The sequence below is a fragment of the Daktulosphaira vitifoliae genome, unplaced genomic scaffold (assembly GCF_025091365.1).
Source record: "Daktulosphaira vitifoliae isolate Bord-2020 unplaced genomic scaffold, ASM2509136v1 Scaffold_2, whole genome shotgun sequence".
NCBI lineage: Eukaryota > Metazoa > Arthropoda > Insecta > Hemiptera > Phylloxeridae > Daktulosphaira > Daktulosphaira vitifoliae.
Genome location: NW_026099573.1, coordinates 13,843,455 through 13,857,552, shown reverse-complemented (window position 1 = coordinate 13,857,552; position 14,098 = coordinate 13,843,455). Strand labels below are relative to the sequence as shown.

The 14,098-nt window shown below is 29.7% G+C and overlaps 1 protein-coding gene across 1 annotated transcript; it reads left to right on the top strand.

Moving 5' to 3' along the window:
• Positions 1-557: 557 nt before the first annotated feature.
• LOC126900094 (testis-specific serine/threonine-protein kinase 1-like) lies at positions 558-1,485 on the top strand. The gene is made up of 2 exons (XM_050675551.1): positions 558-993; positions 1,173-1,485. Exons 1-2 carry the CDS (start codon positions 672-674, stop codon positions 1,400-1,402), a joined length of 552 nt encoding a protein of 183 aa, XP_050531508.1. The 5' UTR covers positions 558-671; the 3' UTR covers positions 1,403-1,485.
• The last annotated feature ends 12,613 nt before the right edge of the window (positions 1,486-14,098 follow it).

The following is a 14,098-nucleotide window of genomic DNA, read 5'->3' as shown; positions in this document are numbered from 1 at the left end:
TTTTACTAGGACAACTGATATCATTTTTTGATTCCACTTTTTCTTTAATACTGACTTTTTCCCGATTAATCTTGATCGTTTAATTACTTGTAATACTTTTAAATATGCTCGACATCGATTTTAATAGATTTTTTATTTTTCGATTTTAAATAAAATATAAGAATCTGTTTTTAAAAATAAAAGCTTTTATTCGTCAACATGCTGCGCCACACATTCGAATTTAATTAGAACATATCGTTAGAATTACATTACATGGGATGGCGACCGTTTCAGAGCGTCATGCGGTCGGGGGAGGAGACGACGTTTCGGTAGAATGCGCAAGGAACGTTCCCAAAGAGTCAGTAAAAGTGTATTTCAAGGAGACTATTGGAAAAGGTTCGTTTGGCAAAGTGAAGTACTGCGTGGCCCATTTTCCCGACAGGCGCGTCGGTTTGGCCGTCAAGATTATCGTCAAGAACTCGACAGCTTACCGGACCAACGAGTCAGCCGTCAAACGAGAAATATCGATCCTAGAGAAAGTTCGTCACGAGAATTTGATCACATTTTACAAGATTTGCGACCAACAGAAATGCGTTTACCTGTACATGGAGTACTGCAAGTAAGCCGTGCGCGCCGCTCCATAATTCGCTGCCTAATAAATCAGTCGGTGACTTTGGTGTAGGAACGGTGACATGGCTCAGATGATCCGCAAGAACGGCCCGTACACCGAACCCGACGCCAAGGTATTGTTTGCGCAAATCGTGTCAGCCATCGAGTATTTACACGGCATAGACGTGGCACACAGGGACCTGAAGCCTGAAAACGTATTGCTCAATCATCAGAACAAAGTAAAGGTCGCCGATTTCGGGTTGGCCGATTATTGCCGAGACTCGCGAGACGGTCGTCGTGTTCTGTCCCACACCCGGTGCGGCACCAAAATGTACATGCCACCCGAAGTTCTGAAAAATCCCAAGGACGGGTACAATGCCATTTTCTTCGATATATGGTCAATGGGTAAGGTATATAATTAGAGTAACACAGAAACTATCGAACTAAGTTACAATTAGTAAAGTAATAGATTTAGTCAGCTTAAAGTTTTTGCCTGGGTTGGGTTCGACGTTAAAATGTACCTCATGTTCATCGATAAAACTTAACTTACACTTGTGAAAACGTCCGTGTTTTACCTAGTGCAGGAGGCGTATTGCATTACATGTTGACGGGCCTGGTGCCGTTTGACGGTAAACAAAGAACAGAAATCGTGAAGCAACAGTTGGCCAGAGACATAGTCATGTTCAGGCCGAGACACTTGCTCATGTCCAGCACGTCCGTCAAAATACTGATCCAGAAAATACTCGAGCCTGACGTGCTGAAACGAGCCAGGATATCTGTTATCAAACGATCCGAGTGGTTGGCCGGAACTTAATGTTTTTACATTAGTTTTGTTTTTAACGCTCGACGCTATTTTAGTATAATCGCATCGACAATGAGTATTTTTTTTTCTTAAGTTTTTATTATAACCACAATATGCTTTGGGTAATAATCTGCACAAGAGCCGAAAGGCGTTACTACATAAAGATTACATTACCTGAAATAGTGTTTTATCACAGGGCGGGAAGCGAATAGATTATTCCTAAAAAAACTCGCGTTATTTAAGAATAATCTATTGGCATTGGGTAGTTTTAATTTTACAACAGATTTTAAAATACTACAATTTCTTTTAATGCATAAATATAATTATCATTCTGTAATTATACATTTTAACTATACTAAGTGTAATAAATGATTTGATGTAATATTTGATTGAGTAAATATTTTTAATATTAGAAGGGTTATATTAATATTAGTTATAAGGGAGATCTGGTCTAGTTAACACACTTAACTTTTAACTTCGATGTTTATAGTTTTAATTTTATATTGAAATAACGTTTTTAAAACTTGACTATCAGATTATTGTGATTTTTTTATTAATAATACTTTAAACGTTTGCATTGACAAAGACATCCTTTTTTGTAAATTCAATTATTAACCTGAAGTACTTTGAGGGCTTAAAAGTCATAACAACATTTTTCATAATCTTCATTTCTTAATCCTACATCAAATGAAAGCTAATACAATGTATTTTAAGATAAAACAGAAAAACTAAACAAAAACTTGAATGATATGAGTTCATGGCCACTAAAGATGATAAATAAGTCGGGGAAATATGATACAATAGGGTGAAATGAGATAAATATAAACTAAAGGAGTATTTGTAAATTTATTTTTTCACGTAGAATTTTTAACAGATTTTTATTTTTAATGAGTAATTTATAAAAAAGTACAACATTTTTGAAGGCATATAAGAATTGATCCCAAAATGGTTTTGTTCTAAGACTGACAAAGTTCAATGTAATCAACTTGCTTCCAAATTCTTAAGTTATTATATTGATATTTAATTTGAGTTATTCATTAAACGTTATTATTTAAATTAACTCATATTAAAGTTTATATTTACAGATAAGGCTTAAGTTTTAGTACTAAATTAAGTCTAATATTATAGTTATTAGCCTAAACGGTCCATTAATGTAGTATTTTTATAGGATTTATTAACCCTTTTTAAACCATTTTGCCTCAACTAGCGTTTGGGGTCAGTCCATGCCAAATCATCTAGAAGTGGTTGCACGACCTCCTCATATTTTTCTGAAATTTTCAGGGTTTATTCTTTATACAATAATTAGATTAAAATAATTTTTATTTTTTTAATGACCTTCCCATTTTTATGGCTATTTAAATTTAAAAAATGTTAAAAATCGCCAGTACATTAAAAAACACACAGATTATTCTGTCTTCTCATTCGAATTAAAATTTTAGAATTGACCTTAATATAACTTAAAATTTACATTAAAAAAAAAACACATTTTTGTAATTGTTTTATATATTATTGTATATTACGATTCAATATAATTATTATATATGCTATAATTATTCAATTCATTATTTTAGTTGCAAAATAAAAAAATAATTAATTAAACTATTATGATAATATTGCAAAATATTTTAATAAATAATCATGGTTTTATTCTAGTAGTTAGAATATTGTGTCTTCATAAATAATATCTTAAATAAATAACTAAAATTATATCTTATTATATTTATTATATATTATTTCATAATATAGGCGTGTTAAAAAAATTTAAAAAACAGCCATATCGTTAAAAAACATACAGATTATTCAATATTAACTCAATCGAATTAAAATTTTAGAATTGACCTTATTATAACTTAAAATTTACATAAAAAAAAAAAAATTATGTGAAATTCTAAACTTTAATGACTTTCAAAAAATGTCGCTTTTGAGCTCACTTAAAACCATTAAGAAGTTATTATTTTATTGTGATTATTACATGTGGTATTGTGTAGTGTATAATCTATGATTCAACTAAATTTCAAACATTTAAAACAATTATCTTGAATTTAGAGGCATACAAAGTTAGAAATGTTATAAAAATACATGTATTCTAGGTGCAATATGTTGGGGGACCTAATTTCAATAAAATTTAATTTAATTTTTTAGATATTTATTTGCTTTATACATCATAAAATTTGAAGTTTGAAAAAAAAGTGTAACAAGTAATATTTAGCATTAGAAAATCAGTAAAAATCCACTCAAAATCAAATAATTTAATGATAGTTTTTTGTTCTTTTCAAACAACATTTTCGTAATTGTTTTATATATTATTGTATATTACGATCCAGTATAATTATTATATATGCTATAATTATTCAATTCATTATTTTAATTCCAAAATAAAAAATTATTAATTAAACTATTATGATAATATTGTAAAATATTTTAATAAATAATCATGGTTTTATTCTATTAGTTAGATTATTGTGTCTTCATAAATAATATCTTAAATAAATAAATAAATTATATCTTAAGCATAATTATGGTACTGTTATTAATAGGTAAAAATCTGAGTTTTCCTCAGATTTACTATTGCTGAGAATAGTTTTACACAATTTAAATCCCATATTAGGTGTTTTTCGTTTTGTTGTACTTCTGAGGTGGATATATTAATATATTTTATCCCTGTAATTTTTTCATCGAAAATTGAAACATAATTAGTCATCACATGGAACATAATAACGTTTCTGTTCTTAAATTTAAAAAATATTTTTTACAAGATATCAAATTCATTTCTGTTTGCAAAAAAAATTAATTAATTTAATGAAGGTGCTTCGAGTTAAGCTACATTTTGTTATTTTTCATTTTGCTATACCAACAACTCCATCACTGGCCATTTTGCCATGACACAAAGTAAATAAATGCCATTCTGCGTTAAAACCAAAGTCGTCAATATGATAACACAGATTAATAAACCTTTTTTTTGTATTGACTGGAAGCACACAGAAACATTATTATGTTCCATGTAATCACTAATTATACATATACATCGGCAATTAATTATATCATCTATTTTTAATAAATAACAAAAGGAAGAAGAGTGGCTTGTTTATTAACCCAAAGGAAGCTTTGAATTTCATCCTGTACTATAAATTTATAATTTTGCTTGGTAAATGTATCTTGTAACGAATTGGTTTTTACCAAATGTTAACGCCAATTGATATGTTTCAATTTTACATTAATATATATTTTATTAATTATTAATATATATTAATATATCCATCTCAGAAGTACAACAAAACGAAAAATACCTAATATGGGATTAAAATCGTGTAAAACTATTCTCAGTAATACTGAATCTGTGGAAAACTCAGATTTTAACCAATTAATAACACTACCATAATTATGTTTAAGATATAATTTTAGTTATTTATTTAAGATATTATTTATGAAGACACAATATTCTAACTACTAGAATAAAACCATGATTATTTATTAAAATATTTTGCAATATTATCATAATAGTTTAATTAATTATTTTTTTATTTTGCAACTAAAATAATGAATTGAATAATTATAGCATATATAATAATTATATTGAATCGTAATATACAATAATATATAAAACAATTACAAAAATGTGTTTTTTTTTTAATGTAAATTTTAAGTTATATTAAGGTCAATTCTAAAATTTTAATTCGAATGAGAAGACAGAATAATCTGTGTGTTTTTTAATGTACTGGCGATTTTTAACATTTTTTAAATTTAAATAGCCATAAAAATGGTAAGGTCATTAAAAAAATAAAAATTATTTTAATCTAATTATTGTATAAAGAATAAACCCTGAAAATTTCTGAAAAGTATGAGGAGGTCGTGCAACCACTTCTAGATGATTTGGAATGGATTGACCTTTTATCAACTTGCCCATACGATTTTTTGTTTGAATCATTTAAAAACAATTTCTTTTTATTATAAAAATTATTTTTAAAATAATAACAAATATATATCAGAATTGATTAAATTCCCTCTTAAAGAAACTATATGTGTCATTTATCCTTGTGGTTAGCTTGTGCCATTTTCCTTTAATTATTCAGTTTAAATAAAAATACTTTGAAAACTATCATCGGGAAATATGAAAACTAACTTCGAGTAATTAGAATTTGTTTTTTCGTACATTTTTTTGAGACGACATCAAATAGTGTAAGATAATATTAGTACCTATCAAAGGTTTTTAACGGTGCCGAGTCTTAATTAAAATGTGAACATTAACCTAATAAAATGAACTGTTATAACAGGTAATTTATATTAAAATTGTTAATAATATATTAATGGTGGTGAGTACAGGAAGTAATTATTATCATCGCTCGTCCTTCCCGTGTCTCATTAAATGTCTATCTCTTTCTTTCGTTATTACAGTCTCGAGTATATTACAAAGTAATGAAATAAGTTAAGAATATGATAGTTTTAGTGCAGCGTTGGATATATTATTGCAAATATTATTTAATTGGTTGAAAAGTTTTTTTTATCTATAAAAAAATATATAAACATATGTATAACTTTTTTGAATTAAAATTTCTCTATACGTTACATTAAAATGTTGATTTAGTGCTTACACATTAAAATAAAATAAGCACTTGCTATACATCATTACTAATTGAACATGTTATAAATTTTTGATTCTCATACAAATTTACTTAAAGCTAAACTTATGCAAACACATATTTGTGTTAATTATTTAGAATATTCAAATGATTTGTCTGTAATAGAGTTTATCGCACTAAAAATAATGATGATAAAAAAAAAGAATTTTAATATATAGTAATTAATAATTTTAATTAATTAAAATATTAATATTAATAGCATTTATTTAAATGAATATCTTATAATAAGGACATTAAAACGTTTAAATCAATTAAAATTTCTCGAAATGTCTGACACTTCAAATATTATTATATATTTAAATGTCAAATATATATTTATATGACATTGAAATCCTAATTTTTAGTGAGTAATAAATACATTTTTATTTTTTGACACTAAGACATGTTATTTATAAAGCAGAATAATGATTGTATATAATCAGGTTGTTAACATACAGTAGAATAATAAATATTTTTATTTAGAATATTTGCTATTTTTTTTTAATTGTAGCGTTTTTTGTATCTCTCTCAAAAAAATCTATTCAGTAGAATGTTTGACGTTTTCATTCTTCAATAATTGATGATTACCCCGTAGTTAATTATTAACTATTAAGTACAGTGTGATGAAATTTGTAAAAATTTAGTTTAACAAATGAATTGTTGTATATTTAATGAGGAGTGGGGATATTCTGTGGTTGTCCTGAAGGATATAAGTGTTTTGTCATCGAGTTAAGTTTTTAGCTTAACAGAGTAATTTTGATTTTATGTTAAATTTATTTCTCATTTATCCATTAAACGACTAAATTATGATAATTTTCTTTTTAATTAGCTCGAAAAAAATAAATAATGTATTATTATTATTGTGTTATGTGCAGTCGCTATAGTAAAACTGCGTATCTAGATTTTAAAAAATTATTCACGATGAAAAAAAGAATATACTATTTTTACACAGCTAATGATAGAAATAGATTTTTTTTAACTAAATTATCTCAAGAAATAATTAAATAAATAAAGACATTATTTGTTCCAGAAACTCTTAAAATGTGAGTCACACTGTGAAAATATGTATTAAAAACAAAAAAAAAACAACCTCAAATTGTCGATATGTGCCGAGTTGCCACGACAACGCCATTTTAATATAATTTTGACCATTTTAAAAAAATAAAAATAAATACATTTTTTGAAGATAAACTCACATGTTAGTGAGATTTCGTTAACTTAAATTTTAACATAATTTATTCAAAAAAGTAACAGATATACTTTAACTATTAACTCGTTATCTTTTTCGAAAAAACAGGACATAGTCTTAAAATTAATTGAAATCTATTTAAGACTAGAAAGCAATGGACCCCATTAATTTGACCTTAGTATCCTATACAGGTAATGTCTCGGTGAATAGAAAACAACACTTCTGAAAATTGTTTAGATACAATTCATTAAACATGCATTTACATTATTTTTATAAAAAATTAAAAATGTTATTACACTAACTTAATTATTTTTATTTGTCTTATAATTGTTCTTAGTTTTTAATCATAAAAATATTTTGTCGTTATTTGCACGTTTAAAATTGTACACGCCAATAACATGTTTTAAATAAATATTTTATGAAATACTAATTAGTGATACGGGAGAGTTTAATGATATGCCTCATGTATTCTGTAATTATACTGTTTTTACCCTTTTAGTAATTTTGCATTCTGAATTCGGTGAAAAAATAATAAGTTCAACTCTGTAATATTAATGTAAGCGTTTAAGTGACTGATTGTTTAATGAAACTGATTCGTTCTAGTCGACAGCCGTGTCAGACAATGACGACAATAAAAAAGGTCCAGTACAAGCACGTGCAAAGTCATCATCACTTCCTATAATTCTTTGGGGACTTCCTGTCTACGTCTTAGATCGGAAAACATGACACGTTTCATTTGTTGAGTCACAATGCACCTAGTTCACGGTCGTTGTCAATCATTACAATTTTTATTAATTCGACAAAAAAATATATCATCACTAAATTCAATCGTTTCCAATAACTCGCTTATTATTAAGACAACTGTAACAAATATGTCGATGGATAAATTTCATTTGTTTGATAAGCAAAATGTTGAGATTTCTATTAACTTATGTAAACGCTTTAATTCAATGTACCTATGCACTATATAATATATTTAATATACTTTTAATTACGAGTTTCGACTCGAGTGTTTCTTAAGATTATTTTCCCATCGTTGTTTTTATCGGTTGTACTACTCATTTATTTATTTCATTTCTCCGTCTCTGCTGTATACAATTTTATATTATTTTCTCGGACGGACAAAAATAATATTAACACGTTTATTGCTGCCATTGGTTCAATACGAATTCGTCGTACCTAAAAAACATAGACATTGGAAAAAATGACTGGGAGATTTATTCTTGTACGGTTTCGGTGTAGGATCATCGCTGTTGACTTCACGGTGCGGTGATTTCTCTGCGCTGTGGTTTTTATTTATTGTCATTTTGTATACTACGATTATTGTGTTTTTATAACTATGTACATTGTGTACAACAGCCAAAGAACCAAAGGAAAATCGTCTTCGGAACAAACAAAACTTGATTGTAGTTACTAGAGCGAAACGATACATAAATGGCGGGAAAGTTATGGTTTCCCGGCGCACACTAATGATAGAAACGGTCTTACTAGTTTAATATATTTTATTATATATGATGCTACACAATGATACAAAAATTGCTGATAAATGTCCCATAAAACATGCCCATAAACGTGAATGGTCATTTATTATCTTTCCCTTAGTAGTGAACTGATTTTCAGAAAAAGTGTTTTTTTTTTCCCGACAAAACGGCTACTTTAATACATAGATCTACTGCTTGCACATACAAATCCCGTAGCCACTTTGGGATTTATTTATATTTCGTCAACGATTCGGAAGGAAATACACTCAACAATGAACGAATTGATTGGAAAAAAGTGTGACAATTAATTGTCGTCTTTTTATCGTGTTCATATGGAAATTTCAAATTTAACCGACATTAATTTTAAAAACACCATCTAACGAAGTTGATTATGTATAGATTTTGGAACACAGAGAGTTGTACATTCGTTGAATACGATTGGAATTTATTTTTTTATTCAATAACACCTTTGAAAAAAGCCTTTTCTGCTGGCTACCGGTGTCCAGGTTAGATAAACCAGATGATGTCGAATGGACCCCGTCCGAGATCGAATTGCGGCACGTGTGATAAATAATGAAGTACTTCAAACGAGATTCTCTTTACATTATGCACTTCCACCGAATGATCCCTACTGTTGCTGCTAAGCGTGTACAATGTGCTCGCGGTACCACGTAAACGACTCGGTCGGACAATGGAGACTTCATCGTCGACCAATATCTGATTCTTCTGATCGGTTGTCGGTTTTTGTGGAAATAATAGACGTTTGCCCCCCGAAAATTCCGGCAAACATTTACATTATATTTATAACAACAATGCACTTCCCAGTTGGCAACTCGGATAAATAAACAACGTGACCGCATACGACATGTTTTCTTTCATTCGTCGCCCTCCGCAATTCGTGTCTAACGTATCAATTTGCTTGTACGAAAATCTTCACAATGCGAGACCGATGATTTTTTATCGCTCGATTGGACAATCGCTTTGTGCCGATTTCCACGTGAATATTTCTCATGTTTTTAATCAAATCGAGACTAATCCAATAAACTATTTCATCTAATTAACCATATGATTAATGCAAATCGAACAAGATCAGTAAACGTGCATTAAACGAGGTCTAAATCGAGTTTAGAGTATTTTATGATTGGCTCGAAATACCTAACACATACTAATTCAATTTTGTTTATTATCGAGATATTTTTGCGTAACACTTGTTGTGTACAAATATTATATTGGGCGGGAAGGTTAAATAATAACGGCGTAAGCAAATTTTAGTAGTTTTTCAAAAGAGTCGTTTAAAATATCTGAATCCCATAAAAACTATTTTAAATTTAGATTTTGCAAAATACAATATTTCTTTATAGTATACATCTTTTTCTATCGTCGACACCAAACAAGTGTTAAATTTTAAATATTTATTTTCAGTTTTAACTGATTTTACTCGGTAATTGACTGATACTATTTTCGCTCTGACTCCCATAAATGTAAAAAAGTAACAGTGGTCAAATAGCGTTAACTAATTTATCAGTATTAGTCTCAAGTATAATAATCATGCGGTTTATCGAAAACACGGAATGTTAAATCTTTATTTTACAACGTATAATTATTTTTTTCAAGACTTATCTGGTCCACTACAACTATTTACTATGTAATATTGATTTTGTATTTGATGCACACGTTAAAAAGAACCACTGTTACGATTTTTTTATTTTATGGATTTGTTTCACCTGGAGTGTTGCCCGGAGTCGTCGATTATATTAAAATGCTAAACACCTAATAAATATATTGAGTTTTCAAGAAATATACATACGTAGTTAAAGATTTCCATGGAAACTTTTTCATTTTTGATAATATATATTCTAATGGGTACAAGAAATTATTTATAGAGATAATTGATGAACAAAGTAAGATAGAGCTTTAATTTTTCAACATAAACAAACCTAACACATTAAAAAAAAAAAAAAAAAAATTAATAATAATTTTGTCGATTTAACTTTGTCTAGAATTTATCAGCAAAATAAATATTTAGAGTTTAATGGATGAGGGTGTTAGATGAAAATGCATGTTTATAGTATAACGGTCTTCTATACTAAAGGTATTTTCTAATTTGTGTGTTAAATTTGTCATTCTAGATTGTTTCTGAATATTCTTTATTTTCAATTTACATATATTTTTTCACTGGACCTCTTAAAAATTGTGAGTTACGATTTAAAATATTCGGTAGACGTAAAACTATTCTGGTCCAATCGCATAAATTTCATATATTCAACTGTAAAGTCTTTTCGATGACTAGGCGTAGTGGCGTCTGTGAAAATACCAAACAATCAGTGACGTCGAGGAAGTGGCTACTTTATTCGTGAGAAGTTTCTAGTTGGCCACCACGATGACGGTGAAGGACTCCGGTGAACGTCTATACCAGTGGACACCGGCTCGTATGTGGTGCGTGTATGGGAATCGTGTGGTTATGGAGCGCAAGTAGATGTGCGCTCGACTGGCTTGTACACGTGTAACATGATAAGTTCAGGAAGTACGGGTGGTTTGCGGTCGGTGGTCCGCAACCGGTAGCCAGCCATGGCCTCTCCTGCACAGGTCCTACAGTACTGGAAACAGCTCTTGTGCATGCGACAACGTTATGCAGGTACGGTGCTGTCGGCCAACTGGCCTCGGTTCAAGTTACATCTCGTGGTTCTATTGCTCGCTGACGTTCCCGATAAAGTGCGCTGGCCATATGCGGTCAAAGTCTCTTAACATAACGTTCCTGTGAAAAATAACAAAACAAGATAATCTACGGCTGTCATTAAAGATTATGTCGAGTTAATTATTTATGCGAATTGCCATTTTGCGTTGGATATTAATGGAATGCCGTGGTCGTGTAAAACTAGTATGTGATTAAACCATCGCGATGATGTTTGCTTTCCGGTGGTGAATATCAGGTTTGGTATAGATTAAATAAAAAATGGTTTATTGCAGTATTTCAACAATCCAAAGGTTTGATGATTATCATTCGACTATTGAGATATCGTTTCACTTATTAGTTGTTCAATGGGGTACCCTGAACATTTTTACTGACTCCTAAAAATGTCTACGACAACTCGTGTACTGTCAAACCAGTAATTTCTTATTTGGAATACTTACGAAAAAATGATAATGCGTGGAAAAAACCTTAGATTCCCCACAGAAAGATACCATATTATTATTATTATTACACATTTCTTTGAAAAAAAAACATTCCCCCGCGCAATGTCGAAGCCTATTAGAGTCGTGGACGTAGTAATAAAAAAACGCTTCCGTCTAAAATTACTAACGGAAGAGAAACCCATGAAACGTGGAAAACTTAAAAATATTAATACTTTAATCACGCATGCGCTATGACAAACATAATACAATTTTATGTAGAAAAAACTGAGTAGTATTGTTGAATGGTTCTCTCATAAACTTAGCGCAAGAAAACAGTAAGTCTTTAAGTTGTTATTTACCAAAAAGAGTTCATCGATATTTATACCTTTATTCAATTTGGTCTGTTCTGTTACCATAATATGATACCAAATTTAACATCGTCATTGATAAATTTCATATAAAAACATATAAGAGTTCGGTTATCGAAGTGAATGAGATATTTATTAAGGAAGTACTACGTGCGCGTTTATTACATCGTTGAAAGCATATTGAATTACCATGTTGCTTTTTGTCTGCTACAGGAAAATTATGCAGATTTTGACATGGTACCATACTTCTAGTACGGCCACTGCTTTTTTATATAAAATCACTAATGACAGATATTTCCCTTAAGTTTTGCACGTAAAACCTCTCGTTATCAATAAATGTGCTCCTTATGCAAATTATCTTGTAAGTACTGAAAATCATCGAGAAGTATACCAAGCAAATGCAATGTATTTTTCAACATTTTATGATAATTTATGAGCCATTTCGATCTCATTAAATAAAATTTACACTTCAGTTGCGTTTGAATTTTATTTTGAGCAGTTGAAAATATACGTCATAGTTAATTAAATTTCCCATTACATTGTAGAATTTAAATAATAGTGGTTTGAAAATAATGCATTTTTTTGAAAGCCTTTAATTAAAACCAGTTTAATTTATGTAAAGTAATACGATATTATAAGTATAGAAAAGATATGACAAATATTATTAACACTTGATTGTTTTGATTTTATTATGTACAAAGTTCACGGAATTAAAATTTTTAAAACGGCTATAAAACTATTCTAAGGGATATAAATAAATTGGATTTATTATTAAAAATAATGCAAGATATCGTACATACCTGACATTAAAAATATATATATAGTTTTTTACTAAAATTAAAATAAAAACTTTTATATCTATGAGGGGAAAATATTTATAGTTGCAAAAAGAACACATAAAGTATTGAAAATGAACTTTCGTTTAATTATCTTGACGGCGAGCAGTAATTTTTCAAAAAAATTGTCGATCAGTTATGCCCAATCTCATCAATAGTCTCTTCTCCCGAAATGCTTATGAGTCTTTAAAATATTCCACTCACTTTAATTCGATTGTATTCTTAGGTATTATTGATAATTTGGTATTGATTCATTACCATTGAATACGTTTTGTTCGTTTAAATGGCGTGTTATGAACTGGTGGTGCTAATAATGTATGATAGGAGACACAAGTCATAGGACGAATGATATCCGTGACCGCATCGTGTAATCAGCAAATGGTCCGAAATAATACGATAGGGAGCTCAATGCGCCCTGTACCCCCTGGTGGTTCAGTCTATTTAATCAGCCGCGCGCAACAGGGACACTTATTCAATAATCGACACCTCGCCATTGTCGCAGGTACTTGATACGACCAGATGACATAACGCCACACCGTTTATTTGTTACTCTCACTACAGTTGTTTAATAGGTCGTTGATGATGAGACGGGAAAAATACAAATCTTGGCAGATGCTTGTGTTCTTTAACACAAATTCAACACAACGATGTAATATAATGTGGCCGCGGGTAGCCGAGTTCTCTTCTCGTGTACATCATTATTAACACCAAGTACACAAAAACTCGAGTACTCCATCGACAGCTAGTCCGACATTATGTTAAGCACTATTGTCATGGGTTCACGACGATTTTACAGTATAATAGCGATAATGTAGTTACAATGAAGTGTCATTGAAAAAAGCAAAAAGTCACAGAAAAAAAAACGTGTTTTTTCAGCTTCCCGTATTTTGCACTCGCGCCATGAAAACGATTTGTGTTCTCCACATCGGTACTCCATTACTACTGTAATAGTTTACTGTATATATATATTTTTTTTTTCGAAAAGGCTTAAGTCAAGTACAGTCAGCTCGGTGCAAGTGAAATTTGTAATCAAAATACTAGTCAAGTGTTCCGGAAATACTGACTCTTTTATATATATCTAAAATTAAAGCTAATGTGATATAT

Bases quoted from the DNA above. Each gene is read 5' to 3' on its own strand.
- LOC126900094 (XM_050675551.1), top strand. From the start codon at position 672: ATGGCTCAGATGATCCGCAAGAACGGCCCGTACACCGAACCCGACGCC. The intron at 994-1,172 runs GTAAGGTATATA...TACCTAGTGCAG, and splicing joins CTTCGATATATGGTCAATGG to GAGGCGTATTGCATTACATG.